This window comes from Hemibagrus wyckioides, linkage group LG15, assembly GCF_019097595.1.
Source record: "Hemibagrus wyckioides isolate EC202008001 linkage group LG15, SWU_Hwy_1.0, whole genome shotgun sequence".
Classification (NCBI taxonomy): domain Eukaryota; kingdom Metazoa; phylum Chordata; class Actinopteri; order Siluriformes; family Bagridae; genus Hemibagrus; species Hemibagrus wyckioides.
In genome coordinates this window covers 728,774-756,733 of record NC_080724.1, presented here as the reverse complement: position 1 = coordinate 756,733, position 27,960 = coordinate 728,774, and the positions used below count along the sequence as shown (strand labels likewise).

General features: G+C 41.0%; 3 protein-coding genes across 6 annotated transcripts in view; all 3 read left to right on the top strand.

Annotated features, from left to right (window-relative positions):
• Positions 1-5,239, top strand: part of LOC131365680 (collagen alpha-1(XX) chain) — a 33,414-nt gene extending 28,175 nt beyond the window's left edge. For both annotated transcript variants that reach the window (XM_058409416.1, XM_058409415.1), the window contains exons 37-42: positions 2,007-2,042; positions 2,130-2,196; positions 2,352-2,540; positions 2,628-2,705; positions 4,336-4,497; positions 4,588-5,239. In XM_058409416.1, the coding sequence (XP_058265399.1) occupies positions 2,007-2,042; positions 2,130-2,196; positions 2,352-2,540; positions 2,628-2,705; positions 4,336-4,497; positions 4,588-4,616 (561 nt within the window). In that variant the 3' untranslated portion in view covers positions 4,617-5,239. The remainder of the gene's footprint in view (positions 1-2,006; positions 2,043-2,129; positions 2,197-2,351; positions 2,541-2,627; positions 2,706-4,335; positions 4,498-4,587) is intronic.
• A 1,346-nt stretch (positions 5,240-6,585) lies between these two features.
• dpm1 (dolichyl-phosphate mannosyltransferase subunit 1, catalytic) lies at positions 6,586-11,715 on the top strand. The gene is made up of 9 exons (XM_058409482.1): positions 6,586-6,757; positions 7,136-7,235; positions 7,349-7,382; positions 8,329-8,405; positions 8,542-8,567; positions 8,660-8,755; positions 10,079-10,147; positions 10,305-10,419; positions 11,147-11,715. Exons 1-9 carry the CDS (start codon positions 6,627-6,629, stop codon positions 11,249-11,251), a joined length of 753 nt encoding a protein of 250 aa, XP_058265465.1. The 5' UTR covers positions 6,586-6,626; the 3' UTR covers positions 11,252-11,715.
• Positions 11,716-13,467: 1,752 nt separating this feature from the next.
• Positions 13,468-27,644, top strand: adnpb (activity-dependent neuroprotector homeobox b). 3 transcript variants are annotated; one of them, XM_058409481.1, is made up of 4 exons: positions 13,468-13,610; positions 16,744-16,860; positions 20,365-20,457; positions 20,572-27,644. In XM_058409481.1, the coding sequence occupies exons 2-4, from the start codon at positions 16,753-16,755 to the stop codon at positions 23,419-23,421; spliced, it is 3,051 nt and encodes a 1,016-aa protein (XP_058265464.1). In that variant the 5' UTR covers positions 13,468-13,610; positions 16,744-16,752; the 3' UTR covers positions 23,422-27,644. The 3 variants fall into 3 exon arrangements, with proteins under 3 accessions (XP_058265464.1, XP_058265462.1, XP_058265461.1); XM_058409479.1 differs by lacking the exon at positions 13,468-13,610 and adding an exon at positions 13,733-14,164 and having other exon boundaries at positions 20,572-27,643; XM_058409478.1 differs by lacking the exon at positions 13,468-13,610 and adding an exon at positions 14,206-14,584.
• The last annotated feature ends 316 nt before the right edge of the window (positions 27,645-27,960 follow it).

Here is a 27,960-nt window from a genome sequence, read left to right as displayed (position 1 = left end):
CACAGTCTCCACTCTAATTCATCCCAAAGGTGTTCTATGGGGTTGAGGTCAGGACTCTGTGCAGGACAGTCAAGTTCCTCCACACCAAACTCACTCATCCATGTCTTTATGGACCTTGCTTTGGTCACTGGTGTGCAGTCATGTTGGAACAGGAAGGGGTCATCCCCAAACTGTTCCCACAAAGAGCATGCAATTGTCAAAAATGTCTTGGTATGAAGCTGAAGCATTAAGAGTTCCTTTCACTGGAACTAAGGGGTCGAGTCCAACCCCTGAAAAACAACACCTGAACTCAATGATCTGGAGGGGTGTCCCAAAACTTTTGGTAATATAGTGTATCTCCTATTTTAATAATACAATAAACTAAATGTAAGATTATTAACAGTCTCTTACAGGACACTAGCATTCCATGAATGAAATACCTTATCACGATAACAGATATAAGTTTGTTATAAGATTAGTCAGGATACAGTTGGGTTTCTGTATGTAGAGTAACGTGACTGTGGAAATGGGAAAGAGGAAGGGTGTGAATCCCCTGCTGGGCAAACAATTTACACCTTTCCACAATAACACTGATACAGAGATAAAGAGGACAGCACAACTAAAGAATATAATAAGAATAAGAATTAAAAAAATTAAATATTTGTGAAAATTTGCAATTTCTCAAAACTGGGCAAGTAACTAGTACTATGGAGTGTGACATGACAAATAAATTCAATACTGAACACGGGCTCCTCAAAACAGATTAAGCCTACTTCTAGATTTATTTATTTGTTTGTTTTTTTTCTTTGTTTATTACTAATTTCAAGCTTAAAGTTATTATTCGTGTATTGGAATATTGGTAGACAATTTTGCTCATTTTAAGCATTTATTTGATTTTATCATTTACTTAAATGTACAACTTGAAACAACTTGGAATATTAGACATTGTAATTAACGAGGACGTGGTAGTTTTAGTGGTTAAGGCGTTGGACTACTGATCAGAAGGTTGTGAGTTTGAATCCTAGGTCCACTAAAAGATACCACTGCTGGGCCCCTGAGCAAGGCCCTAAACCCTAAACTGTTCAGTTACATAAGTTGTAAGTTGCTCTAACTAACATGATAGAAATTTCTTATTAATTAGGTAGAAATTTGGTAAAGAATAAAATGGATAAGAGCACCAATAAGAGAGGGGCAAAGGACAACACAAACTGTCACGGGACAGTTACCTATACTGTAGAGGTGATGGTGAAATAGAAACAGAATGTTTAGTTAAGTTAACAGCAGGTAGAATGTATTTAACCCAGTCACAAACGACATTAAACTTTCTTCTTTGCCTTTAAAGCATGTTACTCTAAACATTACCACAATTAATTACTATTGTTATTCTCAGGGTTTCATTCTGTTTAAAGCCCTTCTCTTGAGCTGGGATTATTCAGATTGATAATGTACACATCACACAGCATAGTCATTTTCTTTAAACACAGATCTATTGTTAGAGGATTTTCATCATCCAATGCGACCTGCTGAACAGGTTTTATCACACAGTTTGTTGTAGAATTCAGCCAAGATTTCATCGTGTTCAGTGTGATCAGTAATAATCTAAAAAGACTGCTGAACTCATGCAGCATAAAACCGCTTTAAGAGCTTCACTACCTTCTCCTCAGTTCCTAAATGAAGTATAATAGTGAACGCTATGACTACAGAGTTTGCATGTTCTCCCCATGCCAGAGTTTCCCCTTGTGCTTCAGGTTGTTTCCTCTGAGTATAAATTGTCTGTAGTGTGTAAATGGGTGTGTGAATACGTGCGCCCTGGGATGAACTGGCGTCCAGGGCGTGGCCGGAGTACCCAGGGATAGACTCTAGTCTCCACATGAACCTATGTAGAATAAGCACTTCGAAAAATGGATGGATCAGTGTATGGATGGATTAGTGTATAAATGTCCAGTCTTTTCAGTTTTATTTGATTCTCCTTGGTTCTTTAGATTGGAATACTAGGGTAAAGTTGATGTCTTTTTTATTTTTCCCAGGGACTTCCTGGAATTAAAGGTGAGAGAGGAGAAAAGGTAAGTGAAAGGCACAGTATGTTCACCATTCATCATTTTGAAAGAAAGCTTTGGAGGTATTTTCTGAGTCTGTGCTTTGTTTAATAGGGAGAGCCACAGTCTTTGGCCATTATCTACGACCTTGTCACTCAGGCCTGTGAAAAACTAGTGCATGGTAGGATTCAAAACACAATCCTTTTCTTCTCTTACAGTTCTTCTTTGCTCCATTTCTATTTCAAATATGATTATGAAGAAACAATGTTTTGTGGATGTAAAGTAGTTTAGGTTTCTTGTGTCCACTTATTCACCCTTTATGTTAACGTGTGGTAGACGAAGTGCTTAAACTAGACGCCTTTCTGAATGAGATTCGTCGCAATCCTGCGCCCGTTGAGGAGCCTGTTGGACCTCCAGGAGAGCCTGGAATCCCAGGTGGTAAAGGACCCCCAGGACCAAGAGGTCCTCCAGGGCGGCAAGGAAACAGAGGGGAGAGAGGCAGACCGGGGTATCCTGGTGAGCAGGGTAAGACTTCAGTAGACTCTGTAGGGTTGGCATTCTGGGTGTAATTAATAAGTCCACTTACAACACTGACCTCTAATTCTTTTGTAGGACGTGGGGGTTTACCTGGTGAGAAGGGAGATCCAGGCTCTAATGCACAGGGGCCACTAGGAATAAAGGGTTTTCCAGGTATGAAAATCAGACACTCCAAGGTAACGTCTTATTACAACATTTTCGACACCAATACCACTGTATTTCACCTAAAAAATGAAAAAGGAACAAACACAAAGACTTTATTTATTAAATATTCAAAATTGAAGAAGCTCTGAATTAGAATGTTGTTTTTATGAATAAAAAGCTCTGTTTAAAAGCTAAATAAAACAAATGGGTTACTGAATAATTTAAACCTAGTTTTATTGTATGTTCTGAAGCCATGTGTTGGAGCTGTGTAACCATTGCTGTTGACCATTAAATAGCCATTTTCAGTACTGGATAACTTTTTCATTACAAAAAAGAGGACAGTGATGTCCCTCCACATAAATCATAATGAGATGAATTTTTGCATGTTTGTTGTGTTATAACTTCACTTCGAGCAGAATATCCCAGTACACATGATGGCGATACTGAAATCATTCAAATCTTCATAACTAAATTCATAAGCTGTTAAACTGCTAGAGACATAATCTGTAACATGTGGGAGATGGAGGCTAGTGTTCATGTACTATCATATAGTGTCTGAAAAACCTCGGGGATTTGTGTGTTTAACATCTACTTTTCAAATCAAGTCAAGTCACTGTCATCACAGACAACAACAATGTACAGCTGTACACCAATATTCTATCATAGCTTCTTCAGTGCTGGTCTATTTAAATGACCATTGTGTTGATTGTTATAAAATTGAACAATTTACCATACACTGAAGATCTGTTAAACATCGGTGGGTCAAACTCTACTCAAAAGGTTACACTTAGTGTTTCTGTGACTTCAAATTTCATCTACATCGATCAGGCATAACATTATGACCACCTGCCTAATATTCTGTTGGTCCCCCTTTTGCTGCCAAAACAGCCCTGACCCGTCCTGCACTGTGTATTCTGACCCCTTTCTATCAGAACCAGCATTAACTTCTTCAGCAATTTGAGCAACAGTAGCTCGTCTGTTGGATCGGATCACACGGTCCCACTGTTCCTTCCTTGGACCACTTTTGATAGATACTGACCACTGCAGACCGGGAACACCCCACAAGAGCTGCAGTTTTGGAGATGCTCTGATCCAGTGGTCTAGCCATCACAATTTGGCCCTTCATCAAACTCAAAGCTCAAATCCTTACACTTGTCCATTTTTCCTGCTTCTAACATCAACTTTGAGGACAAAATGTTGACTTGCTGCCTAATATATCCCACCCACTAACAGGGACCATGATGAGGAGATACTCAGTCTTATTCACTTCACCTGGCACTGGTCATAATGTTATGGCTGATCTGTGTACATTCAAAGATATATTTGCAGTTTTTGTAGAGTAATGGATCTGGTTAGTTTCTTTCTTCATCGTATTTCTGGCACTGGAATTTGCTTGATCCACATCTAGCACAGAGCTGATCGGCTTTGTTTCTTTTTCTTTAAGTAGCTGTAATTTCAGTTGAGGGAATTAGATTGATTGGCAAATTTCAGTTCACTTCACAGTCAGCAAAATGTTCTAAAGGGTTAAAAGGGTCATTTAATCTGATCACCACAAAGCCTTAAAGACTACCTGTAACTGTCTGACTATTGAGTGTGTGTGATAATCTATACTTATGAATATTGGCATTGGTTTCATCAGGACCTCCAGGAGAAAGCAAGATGGGGACACCAGGCCCTCGAGGTGAGGATGGTAAGTCCGGTATTCCTGGCATTCCCGGAGCTGTAGGACAGCCAGGTGAGATTGGTCCCCCTGGTGTGTGTGACAGCAGTGGTTGTCATCGTGGAGGCCCTCCAGCTGCAGGTACGTATAGATTCCTTTCCTGCTAAAAACATTGTGCATCATCTGTTCATGTCCTCTTGTAAATAATACTATTATTCATGAATTTTTCAGAGGATCCATACTATGGATACCAGCCTTGATCCAAGCATCAGGACTATATCTAAGCAGTTCCACCAGAGAACAACTTTCAGCAGATATTCTAGAGGCACTTCAGGATGTCATGTACAAAAGGATCTGTGTGCAAAAGGACATGTTTTTATCATATTTATAAACTGTTTGCTGGCTCAGGAACTTCCTCAATGCATGAGCCTTCAGACTGGCTCCACTTTTTGTTTTTTCTTGGAGATTTTGATGATATGAGATTTGATATAAATTTTGATCATCCTTACAGGCCATGTACAGGCATTTTATACCTGTTTTATTATAATATTTTCTCTTCTTTCACTAATCATCTGGACATAACCAGTGCCATGGATCACAAGACAAAAATATCTTGAGCAGGACTCATTATGTGCTACAAGGAGCAGATGCCAATTTCGCACTGAGAATGTTTTTGGCTGGTGTTTTACTGATACTGTGGTTTACTTTGTTGTATTTATGCACTACAATATGTGTGTGTGTGTGTGTGTGTTTATTACTGAAATGTTGTTGAAGGCATATTAATACTACCACCTGTTTGTGTACTCTGATTTTAACTGCCTCAAAATAATTTGTAAACTAAACAGATTTGTATAAAATAACCATGAAACAAGACTGTGATAAATTTGTGATGTCTTACTGATCTGCATAAGGCCTATTTTACTTGATAGTGTCTAAAATGTCTAAAATATACACTATGTATATTCGTTCTACATTTAAATACTCACTTTTCTATCTGAAATGTGTGTGTGTGCATGTTGAAAGTAGTGTAAAAGTGTGTGGATTAAACTATATTTTAAATAATAAAAACATTTCTACAACAGGAAAGAAGACATGTCGCTAGTACACAACATATTCCTTGCAGAGTAACACAATTTCTCCGTACACTCTGTATCCTGTAACTGGTAAAAATAAATAATTCACATTAAATCTACATTTACATTCACGCCATTTAGCAAACTTAACAGATTTAGCATGACTTCTAGCATGCTATCTATAAAAGAATCTATCAGAAACACATCCTCAGCAACCAGGAGTATCATAAATCTAAAACTCCTGATGCAGAGTTTAGTACGGTGTGATAGAAACACATGAGGAATATTTTTAAATAAATAATAAAATGGTTTCAAAATAAATACGTAATAAAGTGCTAAATTAAGTGTTTGAGAAAAAAGTTCAAATTTTTCTAAAGCATGAAATGGTGGAGTGGATTATTATAAAGATTTTATATTTTATATTTATATTATGTATTTTGCACCAGGGATCTGAGAGAGAGTAATAATCCAGTAGGTGATTTTACAGAGGGGAAATATTCCTGTGCTTGTTGGAGAGGGAAAATTAACTGACAAATGTGATTGCACGACTTATACACTAATTGAAATTTCACTTCTCTAGAACTGAGAAGCCCAATCCTGTTCCAGGCAGTTACAAAGCGAGAGCCCTAAAGACAAGGTTGGTATGAAAGGCCTCGAGTGGCCTCCACAACGCTCTGACCACAGCCCATCGAACACCTCTGGGACGAACTGGAAGGCTGACTGAGCTTAGGCTGTGGCTGTGGGAATCTGTCAGCGTCAAGAGAATTAATGAAGTTGCCCAAGTTCATTAATTAGTGCCCAACTTCATTAATTCTCTTGACGCTGACAGATTCCCACAGCCACACTCCAAAATCCAGTGTAATGTTTTCTCTGAATAGTGGAGTGTTGTATCTAGAGAGGGCCACATTAATCCCCATGGTTTTGGAAAGGGATGTCCAGCAAACACAGATGGGTGTGAAAGTGTCCACATACTTTTGGCCATATGGTGTAGGTTAAAAAGTTTAATCATATACACTTCCATTATCACTTGTATTATCATTAAACTTATTATTAAATTATAATCATTCCTTATGACAGACAACCTATTAGAATAGAAGCTCTACATCAGTACACGCTCCTTCTCGGAACCAATGAGAAGCTCTGTAGGTTACACCGGAACTGCGTGACGGAAACATCCGGTGGTTAAAGCCGTCCAACATGGCGAGTCGCAAGAGCAATAAGAAGACCCCGGCAGAGGCTGACAAATATTCCGTGCTGTTGCCGACATACAACGAACGGGAAAATCTGCCCCTGATCGTGTGGCTGCTGGTGAAATATTTTGGCGAGAGGTGAAGTAATTGTTGCGGTTGTCGAAGCTGCTGAACTGTTCGGTGTAGTTTGCTAGTTTATGGTTCAATCCCAAATGGTTGTGTAAGGGAGCATATAGGGCACTACATAGGCTGTATACTCACTTATCTCATACCCTAAGAAGTGCGCATATGTAGACTACGAGGAGCCATTTGATATTCGGTGTACTTTAGGTAGCTAGTTAATGATGAGCTGTCACTGAGCGCTTGGTAAACAAGTTTAACCGATATAAGCCACATAGAATAAAATGAGATAAGCTTCACATAATGTCAAAATATTCTGTTTTGAGTATGTATTAGCTTTACACATTATTTTAGCATGCGAGCTAACTAACTAACTGAATATATTATTGGACACAGCGGCTACAACTATGAGATTATTGTGATCGACGACGGAAGCCCGGATGGGACACTACAGATTGCGGAGCAGCTACAGAAAATCTACGGAAAGGATAAGATTGTGAGTTAATACTGCTGTATTGTTGTGTTATACACTGATATATTACTACATGAGAAGTGATGGTGCAAACTACTAACTTTCTTTCTTTTCTGAATTGTGTTGTGTTTTTTCAGGTCCTGAGACCCAGAGCGAAGAAGTTAGGTTTAGGTGAGTGAGCGGAAACTACACCTGGGGTTTTAAAGGAAAGATCTATTGACAGTTTGGTCTGTTTTTCACCCTTTCCAACACTACACACACTGGGAAGTACAGAATCATGTCACTTTCAAACGCCTTGTATTTAAGTTACAAAGTGGGGGAAGAAACATAGATGCTTCCAGATTCATCTTTTGTTAGAATTGTGAGCCAGGCCTTCTCGTCCAAAAGTTGAAGCTGTTATTGCTGTAAAGGGCGGGAGAACTCCATGTTACATTCATGTGCATGGAAAGGCAGACGTCCCAGTATTGGCCTGGCTCTCAGTCTCCACTCTAATTCATCACAAAGGTGTTCTATGGGGTTGAGGTCAGGACTCTGTGCAGGCCAGTCAAGTTCCTCCACACCAAACTCACTCATCCATGTCTTTATGGACCTTGCTTTGGTCACTGGTGTGCAGTCATGTTGGAACAGGAAGGGGTCATCCCCAAACTGTTCCCACAAAGAGCATGAAATTGTCCAAAATGTCTTGGTATGAAGCTGAAGCATTAAGAGTTCCTTTCACTGGAACTAAGGGGCCGAGTCCAACCCCTGAAAAACAACACCTGAACTCAATTTTTTTTGAAGGGTGTCCCAAAACTTTGGCAATATAGTGTATATTACTGAATAATAATAATTTTGCACGGCCAAGAGTCCAGCTCTTGTTATGTCTCATACATCTACAATGTCTCTAAGTATGACACTAAATATTGTTAAAAGATGCTTGAGAAATACAGTGTGTGCTTTTTTGTTTTTAGGAACTAACAGTGAAACCTGATATTTCAGTAAAATGAAATTTGAAAAAAGTGAAAAAACGGTTTCAGGGTGGAGTTTTCCTGGAACATCTCAGGCACAGATTCATCCTATGAGGAGCACTGGAGGTCATGATGTAGAAGTGTGTAAAGGGGTTTTAATTGTGTTTCAGGGACTGCGTATGTTCATGGCATTAAGCATGCTACTGGAAACTTCATCATCATTATGGACGCTGATCTGTCTCATCATGTAAGGATCAAGAAAATCTCAATATTACTTTTTTCCTGTCTGTAACCTATCATCTATTTTGTAGTGTGCTTGTTAAAATATTTGAGTTCACTGTATTATAACACAGTTGTTTATTCCTGTCATTTTTTTTCCCCAGCCAAAATTTATTCCACAATTTATTGAGTAAGTCCTGAGCTCAGTTTATTCTTTATACTTCATTTGAACTCTATACTGTGTATTCTGTATTATATACACTGCTTCTGTTTGGTGTGTAGAAAACAGAAAGAAGGTGGATATGATTTGGTGTCTGGAACGAGGTACAGAGGAGACGGTGGTGTGTACGGATGGGACCTACGCCGGAAGCTCATTAGGTGACTTGCTCCTTACGCTAACTGTCTCTTATGTGGATTCATTACTACATTTTTATTTAGCTGTATATTTAAGCACTTCAGACTCACCCGTGTCTTCAGTAGTTAGATGTCTGTGCACATGTGTCAAAGCTACAGTCAAGATTTTAGTTTTAACTTTTTTAACTTAAGAGACACTGTGGAGAAAACTTTTCCAATCATTTAGACTGAATTTCTAATTTATCTAAATTTCTGTCATTTAGAATAAATTTCTCTGAGTATAAAGTTTAGTAATAAATTTTATATACATTCACACACGCATACATAGACACTGATCAGGCATAACATTATGACCACCTGCCTAATATTGTGTTGGTCCCCCTTTTGCTGCCAAAACAGCCCTGACCCGTTGAGGCATGGACTCCACTAGATCCCTGAAGGTGTGCTGTGGGATCTGACACCAAGATGTTAGCAGCAGATCCTTTAAGTCCTGTAAGTTGTGAGGTGGGGTCTCCATGGTTCAGACTTGTTTGTCCAGAACATCCCACAGATTCTGGATTGAGATCTGGGGAATTTGGAGGCGGAGTCAACACCTCAAACTGGTTGTTGTGGTCATCAAACCATTCCTGAACCATTTCTGCTTTGTGGCACGGTGCATTATCCTGCTGAAAGAGGCCACAGCCATCAGGGAATACTGTTTCAATGAAAGGGTGTAGATGGTCTGCAACAATGCTTAGATAGGTGGTACGTGTCACAGTAACATCCACATGGATGCAGGACCCAAGGTTTCCCAGGTCTCCCATGACCCTGTCTCCAGTTCACCACTGTTCCTTCCTTGGACCACTTTTGATAGATACTGACCACTGCAGACCGGGAACACCCCACAAGAGCTGCAGTTTTGGAGATGCTCTGATCCAGTGGTCTAGCCATCACAATTTGGCCCTTCGTCAAACTCAAATCCTTACACTTGTCCATTTTTCCTGCTTCTAACATCAGCTTTGAGGACAAAATGTTGACTTGCTGCCTAATATATCCCACACACTAACAGGTGCCATGATGAGGAGATCATCAGTTAATAAGTATTAGTAATAAGTAATAAGTATTATTATATATTATTATTAGTATTATTATATTATTATTAATATTATCAATTTTAAAAATAAATATAGTGTGTGTGTGACTTCAGTCTGAATTTAGCATCATACTCTGCAGCTATTGATAAATCTTTGGTTATAGATCTTTTTGGAAAGGTTGTATAGAAGTACTATATAGAATTACAATCAAGTTGAGGTTTTATTACTCTTTTTTTTCTACACACTAATCCCTGCTCCTGTTGTCTCTCTGTAGCCGAGGGGCGAATTTCATCACACAGGTGCTGCTGAGACCGGGCGCATCGGATCTGACGGGGAGCTTCAGGTATGAGGTGTTTTTTGTTCTAGAGCTGTTTTCTCTCTCTCGATGGCCCCAAGCTGACGTGTTTTGTGTGCTTGTGGTGCGTTTAAACTCGAATAACTCTCAGCTACATGGACAGCGGTGATGTTTGTTGTTTATCATATTACTTTTATTCTCCCAGGCTCTATAAGAAAGAGGTACTGGAGCGCCTGGTGGAGCGGTGTGTGTCTAAAGGCTACGTTTTCCAGATGGAGATGATTGTTCGTGCTCGACAGCTAGGCTACACCGTCGGAGAGGTCAGTTTAATTGTTGTTTATGCTTATTATTACTTATTGACCAGATGCCAAACCATGGCAGATGTTTAATATAATAGATTACTGGACAGAAAAGATCAACAAATACCACTGTCCACCAACAGAATGACATTTTTATTTAATTTATAATATTTAAGAATTAATTAATGAATAAAACACTTCAGGACATGCTGTTAGAGGAAAATAATCAACTACAGGGTGGAGTGATGAACTCTGTGAAACCTTTTTATTCCCTATTGATGTTCATGCACAGCTTATATTACCAAAGAGCCAGAAAATCCTCCGTCTTAAAAACTTTCTCATGTCAAAGTTTGCTCACAGAGAACATCGCCATAGCAACACTTAGAAATCCTTTTACACTAAATGGCCAAAAGTATGTGGACACATGACCCTGACACTTATTTGTGCTTTTTGAAAATCCAGTTCCAAAGGTAAGGCATTAATATGGCCTTGGTTTCCTCTTTGCTGCTGTAATTACCTCCACTACTCTGGGAAAGCTTTCCACTAGATATTTGAGCGTGGCTGTGGGGATCCATGCTCACTCGGCCACAGGAGCATAATGGACACTGGTTTTGGGTGAGGAGGTGTTCAGTGGGGTTAGTTCGGTGGTCTTTGAAGGACACTTCCATACCAGTTTTTCTGCATTCTGGCTGTTTGTACACAATATGCACACAATGTCTAAATCCGTAAATGTTCTTTTATTCTGCAGGTTCCAATCTCATTTGTGGACCGTGTTTATGGAGAGTCCAAACTGGGAGGAAATGAAATTGTCTCTTTCCTGAAAGGATTACTCACACTGTTTGCCACAACATGACCCCATCCCTGGCTCTGTGGCACGCTGTGTGATGTGGCAAGTTCATAAAATCTCCTTCTCAGCCACACATGCACTCACCTGATGGTTCTAGATGAATTAAAGACCCCATGCTTACACACTGTAGCTGGCACTACAAATTACCATCTGTGGAGTGGAGTCCGATGTTCTGCTTTGACCATCGGTTTTCTTGACCGATCACATTAGCTGCCAAAACAGATATGTTTGTGTTTACTTGCTCAGTGTGTTTAAAAGCACTAGTCTCTAAATTGGTATCAGGACCAGATTTGCACGCATCATGCAATGATTGAGAAAGTTATTGTTTTTTTAATCCCTTGTTTTGTAGTAAAGCGCTGAGTCAGATGTTACAAGAGATGTTATATTTTGTGCAGCATCAGTATGAAAAGGTGTGAAGAATGCTGAAATATGTGATGTTGCTGATAAATAAATAAAAATTCCACAAAGGTGTCTACTTTTTCTCTTTTAATGGGAAGTGCCTGTATAACGTCATGCTCCAGTGAGCTTACTGTCAATGGATTTTTCATTGGGTAGACAAATTTTGGTCTGAAATTTCTACCATTCTGAGCCCTTTAAAGCATTAATCTCATTAAATATAAGCTGGAAACACAAATACACCATGTTGTCTATGTGACAGACAAAAATATCATATACACTATATTGCCAAAAGTATTCGCTCACCCATCCAAATAATCAGAATCAGGTGTTCCAAACACTTCCATGACCACAGGTGTATAAAATCAAGCACCTAGGCATGCAGACTGTTTTTACAAACATTTGTGAAAGAATGGGTCGCTCTCAGGAGCTCAGTGAATTCCAGCATGGAACTGTGATAGGATGCCACCTGTGCAACAAATCCAGTCGTGAAATTTCCTCACTCCTAAATATTCCACAGTCAACTGTCAGCTGTATTATAAGATGGACTCTAGAGCAGTGGAGACGCGTTCTCTGGAGTGACGAATCGCGCTTCTCCATCTGGCAATCTGATGGACGAGTCTGGGTTTGGCGGTTGCCAGGAGAACGGTACTTGTCTGACTGCATTGTGCCAAGTGTAAAGTTTGGTGGAGGGGGGATTATGGTGTGGGGTTGTTTTTCAGGAGCTGGGCTTGGCCCCTTAGTTCCAGTGAAAGGAACTCTGAATGCTTCAGCATACCAAGACATTTTGGACAATTCCATGCTCCCAACTTTGTGGGAACAGTTTGGAGCTGGCCCCTTCATCTTCCAACATGACTGTGCACCAGTGACCAAAGCAAGGTCCATAAAGACATGGATGACAGAGTCTGGTGTGGAGGAACTTGACTGGCCTGCACAGAGTCCTGACCTCAACCCCATAGAACACCTTTGGGATGAATTAGAGCGGAGACTGAGAGCCAGACCTTCTCGTCCAACATCAGTGTGTGACCTCACAAATGCGCTTCTGGAAGAATGGTCAAAAATTCCCATAAACACACTCCTAAACCTTGTGGACAGCCTTCCCAGAAGAGTTGAAGCTGTTATAGCTGTAAAGGGTGGACCGACGTCATATTGAACCCTATGGATTAGGAATGGGATGTCACTTAAGTTCATATGCGAGTCAAGGCAGGTGAGAGAATACTTTTGGCAATATAGTGTATGTTCTATTTTATATTTTATTATTGATTTGAGTCTAATGAGCTGTAGGTAGACCAAGACATTCTCATCTGTATATCAAACCGCTATAAATCAGCAGGATTATTGCATTATCTACAGGATTTAATCTTATTCCAATGTACTAATGTGTCATAAGGTCTTAATTACACCTTCATTATGCTGTCACAGTGCAGCTGTGTGTCAGGTTTATTACGTTCAAGCTGTTCATTTCATTATACACTCTGAGTTTCCAAAACATTTCCATGAGGCATAAAGTTGTAGGTTTTTTTTTACCCCTGGTTTTTTTTTTAATTGCTCTTTACATAAAATCTTGCACTGATGACGATATCTGATTGTCCATTTATTAACCATTTAAGGTCAGGTTGGTCAGCATCCATCATCCTTACAGGAGAACTCCAGGCATCCCTGAAGGATTTATAGGTCTGATACCCCAGCAGTTCACGTCTAAAAGTAGTCCCGGCAACTTGCGCGCAGAAGCAGCACAGCGCCACCACCTGAACTGAGTACTGAGGCACTGTATACATCCGACTCTCCGCGGGGGTAAATACCCAATGCAGAATTGACGCATCGGACTTTGTCCAATCACGTTTTAGCAAATGGCGCCCCCTATAGATATTTTGCGTGTTATTGCACTCGGGGGGTTGTTTATTGCGATATCACTGGGAAAAATAGCAGGCGCGAAGACACCCGGCTTTTTGAAGTCTGCGAATTCCAGGTAAGCTAAAGAGGGCACTCGTGAACAGGTAAAGTGGTCATTAACACGACTGCTCGCACTTCGACTCTCTGCCGCCATCGTGATTTTTTTCCGCTTCTATCATAATCAAACACATATGTCACTTCCGCCCTCTTTCACACGCCATTTTGAACGGAACATGTTAAGGATAGGGATGCATTGTTAAAGGAAATGCCGCGAGTGCGTTAATTGTTCTTAATTATTACTACAGTGTAGAATGGAGACCGTCTATCGAGACAGGCGTGCTTTTATCTCAAGTTTTCCGTCGCCGCTTCAGCAGGCTTTCTAGATGAGTTGCAGTAAATCCCCGCCAGCCGATCAAGCAGAGGCAGACAGCTCCGGGGTCGGATAGTGGCAGGAGTCGAGCTCCCTCTTTCGGTGTGGTGTGTCCGCCTCGGCATCGCTTAGTCCGGAGAACCGGCTGCAGGCTGCAGGAGGAGGAGGGACGGTACGGGGAGCGCGCCGCTCGTGCTTTGTCTCTCAGCAATTGTACTGTGTGAGGCGACTACCTCAGCGGGAAGCCGTGTCCGAGCCAGGTAAAAGTGTGTGCTGTCAAAGTCGGGAGCTAGAGTGTTACCCGCGTGCTTTGTACGACTAACCAGCTCCTCGGCTAACTAATAAAAACGAATTTCAGCCAGAAAAACCCGGCCAGCACGAGCGACGGGGCTGCTAGCTAGTAGCTATAATTACAGGAGTTAGTAGCTAGCTAGCTAGCAAACGACAAGAATTCAGTGAGTGTCTCGAGCTCGGGTGAATAAAGCGCGGCTTTAACGACAGAAATGAAGTGTGTGTCCTCTCACAACGGAACAGATCGCCAGGGCAGGGTCCTAGTGGCTTTTGGACGTTTTGCTAGCCGGTCAGCTAGAAGGCTGTGCTAGCCGGTGAGAGATGGTCAACAAGCACAAGGAGGAAGGCTCGAGAATCAGGAGCTAACGGAGCTAGCCAGTTGTTTTATGGTCAGTTTTCTGTCACTAGTATTAACCAAAGAAATAACAAAACATTCCTAGTCACTAATTAATACTAGAATAGTGCCAAGTGTTTATTCAGTCACCTGCTGTCATCTCTGCACACCCACTGCACAAATCTCCTGGTGTTTAATAACTTTATAAAATACTCGAGTGGGTAAAGTGTGTGCATCATTTACATGCTTGTTAATAATAAGACTCCTGTCACCTCTGGTATCTCACCTCCTTTGATCATGTATCTGTTCATCTTAAATCTGGATATTTTGACCATAGGGGTCATCATGCTCTTTGTGTTTATTGTCCAAGTTTGATCAGGTTTAATCAGCATTACTCTGACCAAAAGTTCAGCATGCTTAAAATACAAAGAGAGGGGGAAAGACGTACCCCAGAATATTTTATACAGATCTCTGCTTTTGCTGTAGGTTGATGTTAACGAGTTCACTTTTTAAAACTTTGATTTTACCTGAGAAACAGGTTTTAGGGGAAAATGTGGAGATTAACTCTGTGTGAGAAAGATGGATTGAGTATCTTCATTCAGAGGGAACCGCAGCGGACCGAGTTTATGGGAGTCTGTGTGTTTATATGTTTTATGTATTTTCCCCATCTTTTCCAGCCCAGATCACCTGCACTAAGATGGAAATAACCCCCACCCAAAAATCCACTGCAGACATTTGCACCACGTCTCTGCCGCTACCCCGATAGGAGGCGCTATTCTGTGATTGCAGTTCAGGAGGCAGCACAAAAAGAGAGCGGAAAAGGGGCAGGCGGTGTGGGGAGAGGCTTATATAACAGGCAGGGCAGAGCTGCTCTCTAGCGCCATCTACTCTGGATGAGGAAAAAGCTAGAGTTTAGAAGAAGCCTTTTTTTTTTTTTTGCCTGATACAGAGCTGAGGTGATGGTCAGTGGAGCATCCGGGTCCTGTCACTGGGTTTCAGCTGAAGGATTAGATCGGTGCATGAGTATGTCTTTACTCTCGCTGTAGAAACCACCTTGGTGTTTCTGGTGAAAGACATGGCAGATGTAGAACGCAATTGAAGTAGAGTTCACTGTGTGGCATGGAAGCAGACCTTGTGTCCTTGTTTATGTTGGTGGAGTTGTTTATGGAGGTGGAGGTGAAATCAGCACTCGAGTTTCAACTACAAACTAGCTTCAGAGCCTCTGTAGCCTGCACAGGTTATGAAGGATGTGTGTTCATTGCTAAATGTTTTCATCACCTACTATTATTTTTTTGTGTGTCCAATCACCTACAGATAACTCTGTGGTCACAACGATGACCGAATAAATAATGTTGTGTTCCACTACACATTGCTCTTTGATACTGAAAATGAAAGAAACAAACCATGAACCTCCAAAACAGGTCATGTCATGTTCATATATAATTCATATTAAAAGATCACCACAGATGCCCCATGGATGGGCTGAGGTCATCCTGGACAAGACCACTCCCAGAATATCAGAATGAAAATGTTTCTTCAAAGGATTTAAGGTTGTAGGAGATGGAGACCTTTAGAATGGTGCAGACATCATATGGAGACTTGGAAATACTTCATGTAATTTGAATGGTCAGCTTATTCGGTAACTCTGACACACTCTGGTGTGTTCACGTTATAAAATGTCCCTTTTTCTGCACTCATGTCTGCACAACCTCAGTTTTCTCTCGTCAAGAGTAAAACACAACGCTTATTTAGTCATCAGAACAAACTGAATAATTTACAGCAGACCTGATTTTTCTTTTCTTTTCTGCCGTTTGACTTCTTTGGAGCTGGAGGTTGTTCTGAATCCTTATGAATGATCCAAATAAGGTTAGAGGTTCTGACCAAGAAAAAGGTCATCTGAAAAGTGTTGACAAAACATGTTGTGTTTATAAGAAAGTTTCATTTGCAAATGCTCCTCACTGTTTTCAAGAATTGTACTAAAGGTTCTAATGTAATATTGAAGCCTTTAGTGCACTACTTTCCTGAGTATGTATGTGATTTTAATATGTAAAGAAATGCATTTTGGCTTTGTAAAAACATTTATAAACCCAATGGTTATGTTATAGGGCTTGTACAATCCCAAGACATTATCTTGATGTTGTTTAAACTTTGCAAAATGTCAGAATTTGAACCTTTTATGTATTTTAATGTTTTGTTGTGTTTTTGATCCTGTAGGTGGGCAGCATGTTTCAGCTCCCAGTTAACAACCTTGGCAGTTTGCGGAAAGCCAGGAAAAATGTAAAGAAAGTACTGGGGGATATTGGTCTAGAGTTTTGCAAGGACCATGTTGATGTAAGTATCGTCACCATCAAACAATCTGTTGTCTCACTAATGAATTAATGAGACTATAAACTTCTGTGCATGTGGCTTGAACCAATGGTGCTGGACTTTATTTTATATTGAATTAAGCAGAAGAGGGCAGGTGGTGCTTTCCTCTGAGCATCTTATATTGCCCGGGGATGTGGTCAGTTGTATTGGGGGAAGCATGTAGCCGCCAGCCTCTCAGACTGCTAGCTGTTGTATGATGACAGACCACTGGCTGGTGCCTGGTGTGTAAATTTAATATAAATTATATCTATAAAAATATTTTGGAGCACACAATTTAGACCTTTGAAGGTCTCATTAAAAATCTACCTGTATTTATATTTTTTGAGAGAAAATGGGAAGAAATTTCTCTACTTTCAGGCTGAGCAATTTATAACAACAACAAAGTTTTGGTTTGTTTTTAATTGAAGATTGAGATTGAAATGAATAGACTTTTTTTATTTTCTTGGTACAACTTCATAGTCCTTTTGGAGATTTTTTTAAAGCCTACAGCATGCAGAATTATCTGAAAACACCTTAAGAGCTGCAGCATCTTACATTAAAAGGTTTGTCATGTTAATGTAGTGAAACAAACCCTTCCAAGGCTTGGAGATGTGATGGTTCATGCTGAATTATTGTAACTGTTAATAAGAGATAATTGCCCTTATCCTTTGAGTTATTTGCAATTAATGATCTAAATAGAATTTATTAAGGTAATGTATTTTTTAATGTCTCTAGATAGTGATGATAGAGAAGTGAGATGTCTGAGGTGGTACACAATGAAGGGATGGTTCAGGTTTCTGTTGTAGCACAATGAAAATTGTGAGATGGAGTGAGTTTACTCGGTTTTGCCTTCATTATTTACTCTAAATCAACAAATTTGTGAGGCTGAAACACTTCATGTCGCGTTCTCTTTAACTCTGCTCATTTCTTCCACACTCACGCTTCCTCTCTTTGTAGTTGTTCTGTCTGATATTTATATAGTTGTGTGTTTTTCTAACATTGAGTGTAATGCAAACTTCAATAGATGTGCCATGTTCTTCAGGAGTTTTGTTAATCATATTTCGTCACAGGTCTGCTAGGTTTGTTTATGGAGATTAATATTCACTCTCCAAGTCGGGTTGTGTCTTTTGGATTGATTAAAGGCCTGGGGAAAAGTGTATTAAACGTGTGACACTACTAACCTGCCCTTGTTGATAAGACCGGTGTGTGTCATGGCTCGACAAGTGATCAACTGTTTGAGGCTCAAAGTGTACGGAGGATGAAGAGTTAGAAGTTAAATGCTTCAGTATAATCTTAAATAAATAAATGTGCATCAATCAATAAATGCTTTATTTAATGCTTCTGACATTGTGTTCATAATGTCTTTTAGTGATTAGTCTTTTTAGGTAGCTACAATGAAAAATAATTTCTGTAAGCGTCCGTTTGTTTTAGGCATGAGTGAAATTTAATATAGCAGCATTTAAATGGTAAATGAGAATCTGTGCTGTTATTGAGATAATCATCATGGCTGTACTTTACTCTACTATTAAAAGGTAGGCTAGGGGTATTTTTGTCCAATTAGTTTTTCCTCCATTGTTCTAATACATGAGCACACTGAAAAGCCAGCACTACAGTTTCTGACCTTATTTTTGCTTTCTGCGGGTGCTGTGCTGCTAGAAATACACCAACACACCATGCAACGTTCATGACTCACGTGTAAAAACAAAAGTATTGTGGAGGCTCTGCTCTGTGGTTCCTACACGTTTTATTTAACCCCAGCACTGTGCATGAGTTATTTACATTGCCAGGGAGACACTGATGTGATCTCACACTCCCACACTGTTCAGGTGTTTAGCTTTCATTTACAGTGAAACTTTATTAAAAGATAAAGATTTTACATTTTTATTGATTAATTTAGTGATGGATATATTTATAGACTCGTTAAAAGGCTTATTGAAAGGTTCAGGCATGTTTAGTTACAGCTGTTATAATTGGACAGCAGACCTTGTGATTGGATTGTACAATACAGAGGTGTTTTGCAAATGTACATGGATAAATCTTATGCAGACATGATAATTGTGAAAATAGCCACAAGCCACTCCACTAATAACTGTTATGTTATATACACTAATATCATGTTAAAATGTACATATACTCCAGATTTGTAGACCATTGAAAGTTTTATAAGAAAACACTGGCAGCTCCAGTATTGATGTATTCTGATGATGATGATGATGATGATTTTCTCCACAGATGTCTTGGTAAGCTTCCTTGTTGGTTTGATTAAATAAATTCTCAGCTTTCTTAATAAAAAATGCTAACCCTATGTTCACACTAGCAGGTGACAAGTTGCTTGTGTTATTTATATTTTGTCTTCTTAGCAACCACTGCTGTTGTCTCTTGTGCGCTGTCCAGTATTTAATTTTACTTCTCTAAGTAGATTCATCTTGCTTCTAAAGCTAAATAAGGTAAACAAATAAGTTAATGCACTACCTGGTGTCACAATGGCTAGTTTGATTTACATATTTCGTGCACTTTTATTGTACTAGGTACACATGCACCAAGGAACGATATGAGCCAGTCGGAGTGATTTGGCGCTTTATGGTGTCGTTCCTAATTCTCAGGGAATTCAGATGAGATTTTATAGAATTTTACGTTCATGTCTCTTGCAAACTAGAACAGGTTTTCTAAAAGGATTGACCTGTATTTGGATTGTACCTATAACCCTGACCTGCTCCTGTTGATGAAAAGCTTCATCTAATGAAAGATGTTTCAGTGTGGATGTTCTCAGGGTGATGACACGTGTCTGCATTTTGGTAAAGCACAGTGCTTTGTGAAAAGACCAGCATGCCTTTTGGCAAACGTCGTACAGGATTTCCATACGCTCCCCAAATGAAACTGTGTCATTTTTAATGATGCGGAGGTCAATCAACTAGAACATTAGTTCTTGTTTGGAAACCTCGATCATCATTCTAAATTAGGACAAGAGCATGGGGTGACTAGTGATGCTGTACATAATGTTGTTAGGCTAAAAAATACCCTGTTTCCTAATCCAGTGCTTCTTAGAGTGGGGTGTATGAACCTCCAGGGCACAGTGAACCAAGGGGTCAATAAATTAAAAAAAACTGTTACAGCAATGGAAAACACAACCAACCATTATTCATGATCAAGTTTGTATAGATATTAGTCTGTTTAACTAGTTCCTGGAATTTAAACATTAAAAAAAAAGTACACCACAAATAATGTCAACTTGGACATGAACTCTTCTGTCAGTGGAAATTGAATGAATATAGAGAGCTTCTCAACCTCAAAAATGCTCAAATGACTCGAGTTCATATTTTTCAATGCATAATAAAAAATAGCAGTTTCCCTATACAATTAGATGATTTGAATTAGATTAGGATATTAATATTATTTTGTCTTTTGTCCTTTGACAGTATAAACCTAAAGAGAAACACTGTGTATGTTTGTGTGTGTTAGATTTTTATTAAATTCTTCATTCCTCTGCAGGACTATAAAGAGTTTGTGCCCAACGAATTCTACGTCAAGAACACCACATGGGATGACGTGTGTATGTGGGATCCTTCTCTTACAAAAACGCAGGTGAGTATAGTTACATCGTGCTAGAGGACAGAGGAGCAGCAGCCAAATACATCATTGCGTTTTCTCAATTGGTCTGCCTTTATTAATAGTCTGTTTTTGTTTTTCTGTTTTCAGGACTACCGGTCAAAGCCATTCTGTTGTTCAGACTGCCCATTTTCTTCTAAGTTCTTTTCTGCTTATAAGAGCCACTTTCGTAATGTCCACAGTGAGGATTTTGAGAATCGTATCCTTCTTAACTGTCCTTATTGCACTTACAATGGGAACAAGAAGACTCTGGAGACGCACATCAGACTCTTTCACATACCCAACAATGCGGCACGCCAGAGGACTGGGGGCCTCCAAGGGGCAATAGCTGGCCTGAAGGATGGTAATCGCCTGGACAAGCCTCGAGACAGTGTAGAGCAGGCTGTGTACTACTGTAAGAAATGCACTTATAGGGACCCACTATACAATGTGGTGCGCAAGCACATTTATCGGGAACACTTCCAACACGTTGCTGCTCCGTATTTAGCCAAACCCGGTGAGAAGACAGCGACTCCTAATGGATCAACATCTGGTCCTGATGCAGGCAAAGGTAGCATTACAGATTTGAACAGCCCTGCAGGTGCTAGTAACAGTAACAGCTCAGCCATCCACTGTAAGCGCTGCCTTTTTGTGCCCCGTACTTATGAGGCACTAGTGCAGCATGTTATTGAGGACCATGAACGCATTGGTTACCAAGTTACTGCCATGATCGGCCATACAAATGTTGTAGTACCTCGTGCCAAGCCTGTTATAATGGTGGCCCCTAAATCCCAGGCAGACAAAAATGTCCCCAGTGCTACACCGAAGGGAACTTTGGTAAATTCTGGGCTGCGGCCATTGCCTACACAGCAGCTGAGTCGCATTGTTATCCCTAAAGGTTTAAACTCCACTCGACTCTTATCGGGCGTTAATTTGAAGTCGGGTACGTTTGGCTTGAAATCTGGCACTACTCAGGCAGTGTCCATGGAGGGACAACAAGTGCGCATCGCTTTGCCAGGCAGTGCACAACTCTCGGTGCCCCAGCAATCCCAAACATCCAGACCTCAACTTTCTTCTAACAGTCTGCGCAGCCCAATGTCTGCATCGACATCTGCTTCCGTTCTGAAGATTCCACCACTGACGTCACGAATCCAGGCAGCTGCCGCTAACGTAACATCTGCCGCTCCCAGGAAAGGCATCTCTGTCCTGGGCACATCTTACACTCAGAAATGGAAGATCTGCACAATCTGCAATGAACTTTTTCCAGAAAATGTGTATAGTTCTCATTTTGAGAAAGAACACAAAGCTGAGAAGGTGCCAGCAGTGGCCAACTACATCATGAAGATTCACAACTTCACCAGTAAATGCTTATATTGCAACCGCTACCTGCCTAGCGACACGCTACTCAACCATATGCTAATCCACGGTTTATCATGTCCACACTGCAGGGCTACTTTCAATGACGTGGAGAAGATGGTAGTGCACATGCGAGGGTCGCATCCCAATGAGTCTGTGGGGGCACGCACTGATTCCCCACTGACCTTTGATCTGACCCTTCAACAGGGAAACCCCAAGAATGTCCAGCTGATTGTCACCACTTACAATATGCGGGATGCTCCTGAAGAATCTGTGGCGTTCCATGCCCAAAACAAATCCCCACCCACTACGCAGGGAAATAAGCCTCCGAATCCACGTTTCCCAAAGATTCCTACTGAGACCCCAGATGCAACAGTTGTTAAGAGTGGACCACAGACGGCTGTTCCCTATAAGAGGGATGTGGGCAAGACCCTTTGTCCACTCTGCTTCTCCATTCTGAAGGGTCCTATCTCTGATTCCCTTGCACACCACTTGAGGGAGAGACATCAGGTGATCCAGACAGTGCATCCAGTGGAGAAAAAGCTAACCTATAAGTGTATACATTGCCTTGGTGTCTACACCAGTAACATGACAGCTTCTACTATTACTTTGCATCTGGTGCACTGCCGGGGTGTGGGCAAAACTCAGAACGGCCAGGACAGCAGGGCTTCTGCAACTTCTAGGCTTCTCAAGGCTCAGGGAGCTTCCTTAAAACGGGCCGGCTTTCAAAACGATGGCGAAACTGACCCAAAGAAACGCAAAGTTGGACCGGAAGACTACACTCAGTCAGGCCCGCTTGCCTTCGTCGAGCAAAAAGAGGAGCCTGTTGTGTTGGCTTTAAACCCAAAGGGCCATGAGAATGAGTCCTACGAGGCTCGCAAGGCTTTCCTCACCCGGTATTTTAACAGGCAACCCTACCCCACTCGCAGAGAAGTAGACAAGCTAGCGTCCAGTCTGTGGCTCTGGAAATCGGATGTTTCGAGCCATTTTGCGAATCGAAGAAGGAAATGTGTCCGTGACTGTGAAAAACAGAATGTTAGTGTTTTGCTTGGATTCAAAATGCACCGTGTTATGCAGTTACAGCACGTAATGGACTTTGACACCGAGTGTTACTTTAAAACCAATGAGAAGGAGCTAAAAAGCCGGACGTCTAGGGATTTCATAGGCAGATCTGCCGGTGCAATTAGACGGCTTAAGCAACAAGCTATAACTAATGGTGATGTCCAGCAGCGTGGGGTGCCAGCTAGATCTACTGCCAGTGCCTCACCACACTCAAACGGTCAAAAGGTCACTAGGGAGTACAGTTGCAATGAGTCGGTCAAGACACTTTTGAAACCTGGGGGACTTATAAATTCCGAGCCCATTTCTGTGGACTCGGACAGTGACGATGAGAGAGATCTCAAGGAAGCACAACAAATGGACTCCAAGCTGAGTAACCAGATAGTGATAAAAAGTGAAGAGAATACAAGTGACTCCTACCCAGAGGATTCTCTCACTGGTGAAAATGGTTACGGGTCATTAGACCAACTGCAAAAACAAGGAATGCCCATAGACGAGGGTCAGTCTGGACAATCAGGTACCTGCCTTGGCGAGCAACAGGTCTGATATTTAAATATGGTCATTAAAAAAAAAACAATGCATACAGTTCACATGCTACATTTCCCAGAATTCAACAGTGCTGCCTCACTTGAACTTGTGGACCAGGCTAATGGGCAATGAGATGGGATACTTTCGTAAACTTTCTGAAGCCATTTTACAGGCAAAAAGTCAGACTTTTGATAATGTAGGGATGAGTGTTCAATTAGATTACTGAATTGGGGGCAAGAAGGGGTTTTTCCTCAGGTTAGGGAAAGCCGATACATAAAATGCCCCCCTCCGATCAGTAAAATGTTTTGCCTTTAGTTTGTTTCTTTGACAAAAATTTCACAAAATACTTACTGTATGTCTCGCCACTGTTATGTGGCTGAATGAGTGGTTATTAGAATTACAGGTATTCCTGAATTTCATGTAATCATATAGGTAGTGTATATTTGTACAGTCTTTTAGTTCTGTCTGAGATGTTGGTGTATGTGTGCTCAGATTTGCTGATAATTTTGTGCTCACTCTAGATGGTCATATGTTTATACATTCGTTCACTTAATGGATGTGGCTTTCGGTGGCTGTTCCTCATGGTTATTTTTAAACAAACTATAGCAGTTTGCTAAGTAATATATCTATATATCAAAAGCAAATAAAATAACCTCTTTCTTTTTATCTTTTCTGTTTATAATTGAAGTATTCCTTTTTTTTTGGTGTTTGCCATGACATACCCTTTAGTCCACTGTTAAAGCAGTTTGCCCTGATACAATTGCTTTCCTGAGGTCGGAGCAAAGAGCCGTTTGAGTGACCTCCGTTGCGTTGTGCGTTGTGTTTTAATTGTGCCCGACTTCAGCCTCTGCAGAACAGTGCTTGTGTTCCCACATCACCTTCAGTAGTTAAACTTTTTTTGATTGCTTTCATGGATGGACTCTGGATCCTGCCATTGGTGCACAAAGAGCCTTCACCATCAAGCTGACTTTGTTGTCTGTATGTTTTAGTTTGTGACCTGCAATTTATGTTTGTATGTTTTGTTTTGGTTTGTTTATTTCACTTAAAGCATTTCTGAATAATAAAGTGCTGTATTGTGCTTCTATTAGCGGCTCTAACCCTGCCATCCTTCTGTGATTTAACTTCATCTCAGGCCTTCCCTAAGCAAAAACTAACGGTAATGTCCGGCAGCATGAGGTGGTGTCGGTTAGATCTTCTGCCAGCACCTCGACACACACTGTTGGTCCACCTGAGGGTACAGTTGCAATGAGTCAGTCCAAACCATTTTAAACCCCGGGGGACTTTGGGTTTATCTCTGTGGACGTTTTCCTTTCTCTGTGGACATCTGATGTTTTGCGTCCTGTCTAGTTGATTCCTGCCAAGGTTGTCATTGGTAACCTGGACATTCATACTGAAAGTTTTCTACCTTGATGTCCAGCTAGGCCTGACCATGGCTATTAAGGCTGGATATGTACACCTTAAGATGGATTTGCTCCCTTGTTATATAGGAAATCTATCAGTGCATAAACCAGGGCATGTTAAAAGGGCTGCTGTCTAACATGCTGTTTATAGAAAAGACGTGGGGCCGAGTCAAAAAACACTCAATCACCAGAAATGCCCAGATTAATATTCATTCATTCACCTACAGTAACTGCTTTACTCTGGTCAGGCTTTACACCCACCTATATGGAGGACTTTCCCTAGAAGCCCTGGGTGTGATGTGGGAATACACCTGGTACGTGTTTGCATATAAGGGCAATGAACCCCCATATCCACCATCCCTACTGGCATGTTTTTAGGGAGGTGGGAGGAAGCCCCTGCAGACATGGGGAAAACCTGTGAAACTCCACACGGACTCAGGACTGAATCGTGGGAGCCATGGTGCTGTGAGGCCACTACACTACCTCCTGCGCCGCTTCCTGAAATTAAACCTAGCATTAAGATGAATTTTTAACATTTTGTTGTTTTGTGCATATTGACAATTTATAGTGTAAACTGAATATTTCCTTTAATCACCCTTTTCTTTAGTGTGTGTGTGTGTGTGTGTGTGTGTGTGTAGCTGGTCTATGTGGTAGATAGTTGGGACTGTGGACTCATGGCTTCTCTCAGAGAAAGGCCTCAAAATGGAGGAAAAGTCTAGAATGTATTCCCTCCCCCTCCCAACTCAATGTAATCTGCTGTGGTAGTGTGAGAGAGAAAGGGAGTGCGTGTGCGTGTGTGTGTGCGCGCGCGTGTGTGTGTGTGTGTGCGCGTGTGCGTGCGTGTGTGTGCGCGCGTGTGTGTGTGTGCGCGCGTGTGTGTGTGCGCGTGTGCGTGTGTGTGCGCGTGCATGTGGAGGCTCTGAGAGGCCCGGCTGGCTGATGGAGGCCCTTGCAGTCTTGTCTGCAGCGCAGCACTGACATGGGGGAGGGGAGACAGGAAGTAGGTGTCAGTGAATACTCTATACTGCCTCCTGTTGTTGAAAAGGGAAACGTGCTGCAGAGGAGGGTGAGGATACTGTGAGTACAATTTCTGTCAGTATCTCATCCTCAGTTGGAGTTTAGACACCCGTTAGGTTCATGCAGCTGTCCCGGGTTCAGAGTGGTCAGTGATTCCTAATCAAGCGCCCATAAATGTTATCATGAGCTATGAAGAAATCAGGTGTAGTTAATGCAGGATGAGGAACATGAGGCGAGAGTAACTGTTCCTAATGATTACCTCAAGCTCATTGGGGCAGAAGAAGAAGAAGAGGTCAGCCACTAACTACAGCTAGCCTGTATATCAAGAAATAAAAGGCTTCTAGAAAACACTTGAAAGGCAAACATGAAAGGTTTGTGTAGCACTTACTCGAATGCTAGCACACCCTTTTGATATAATTAGAGCTGATTTAATTCACAGCCCCTGATTAATGAATGTGTCTCATACAGCATGGGCATCAGCTGGAGTGGGAACAGGCTGTGTGAAATACAGAAGTGGCTAATTACAAAGCAGAAATGCTAATAAGCAGAAGAACCGGCCAGGGGGTGAAAAGTTGAGAGACTTGGTGGAATATGGGTTTGGTACTCGCAGTTGTTCTGTGGCGCTTTGAGTCCCAGACCGGTTTGTGAACACGGATCATAAGAGAGGTAAAAATATCAGCAGTTCTGAGTGTTCATCTCTCTGTGTTGGGAAATTGCAGCTGCCTTTCCTGTGGGAATGTGTGAAATTGTAGGAACCCCAGGCACAGCATGGGGGCAAAAAGTCTTGTTTGTGTCACGACGTTTCTAAAAGTCAGTCTTCTTCAGTATGTTTGGAACCGAGTTACACAACATTAATTTATCAATTATGTACAGCCATGAAAACCTGAGTTGTTGTTTTTTTTTTTTTTTAGACAGAAGTGTGTTATGAGGATATTGACCTTTTTTATTTGATGCTACAGTCCTGTATCATTTGGAAATAATTCTTTAATTCATTTGATTTCTAGATCACAGTGAGTATTTACATATCCAGGCATGCTTGCACTATTTGTGTTTGGTGTCTGAAATGATGAACGTGATCCGGTGACTATTCGCTTCTGGACCACCTCCAACCCTCGCTTTCCAGATGTGCTTACTGAACTAATATAGACTTCTTTTTTCTTTTTTCTTTTTTAAAGAAGCCCAAACCATTTTACCTTTTTGTGAAATCTCACATGGACTGAATGTGTCCTGTGCTAATTAACAAATCAATTCTGATTAGTTACTGACTAATTATTATGGCAAATTTATTACTGGACATTGTTTTTACTTTTTAACTGGCATCAAGGTGGTGATCTTGCCAAGTACAGCTTTAAAGAAATGGTCTGTTTTATCAATTAGCATCCCAGTGTTTTGATTATTTTTGTAGTTATTGATCCCTGAATGAATGTGTTGGAGTATGGCCTGATTTATAAAGCTTTAAATCATCCTTTCTTTCACTCAGTGCTGAAATAAAACCTTATTGAAGGACACAATAAAGTCATCAATCATTCAGTGATTCATTTAATTTATTCGTTCAATTATATTTCGGAACAACTTTTTTCTGGTCAGGATCACGTTGGCTCCCGTTCTTATCCCAAGGCAGGAAAACCCATTCACACACACTTTCACACCAAGGGACAATTTACAAGTGTGTACCGTGTTTTTTTTTAGACCTGAAGAACCTGAAGGAAATCCACACCGGATCAGACCGTGGATCCTGGAGCTGTGTGGGTGCAACACCGCCTCATGTGCCACCCAGCTGTTTACATCATACCACAGTTTGCTTTCTGAACATCCTCTTACCCCCTTTTGTGAGTTCAGGGCTCTGTGCAGAACTCCATCACTGGTAAACCATGTCCTCATGTGGCTCGCTTTAAATGTCAGAAAGAAAACTGTGATGCTGCATCATACTTCTGCTTCTAAATTTGTTTGGGAAAGGACCACATCTGGGTGTAATGGTCAGGTGTCCACAGACTTCTGGCCTTGTATTGTAGTTCCTGTGTATGGCATTCGTGTTGTCAGTTTTTTTGTACATTTTTTTCACAGGTAATTTTGTTCAAGTACTACTGCTAATTGCGCCATACTTGTAGTAATTAGCGCACACGGTATTTAATAACGATGT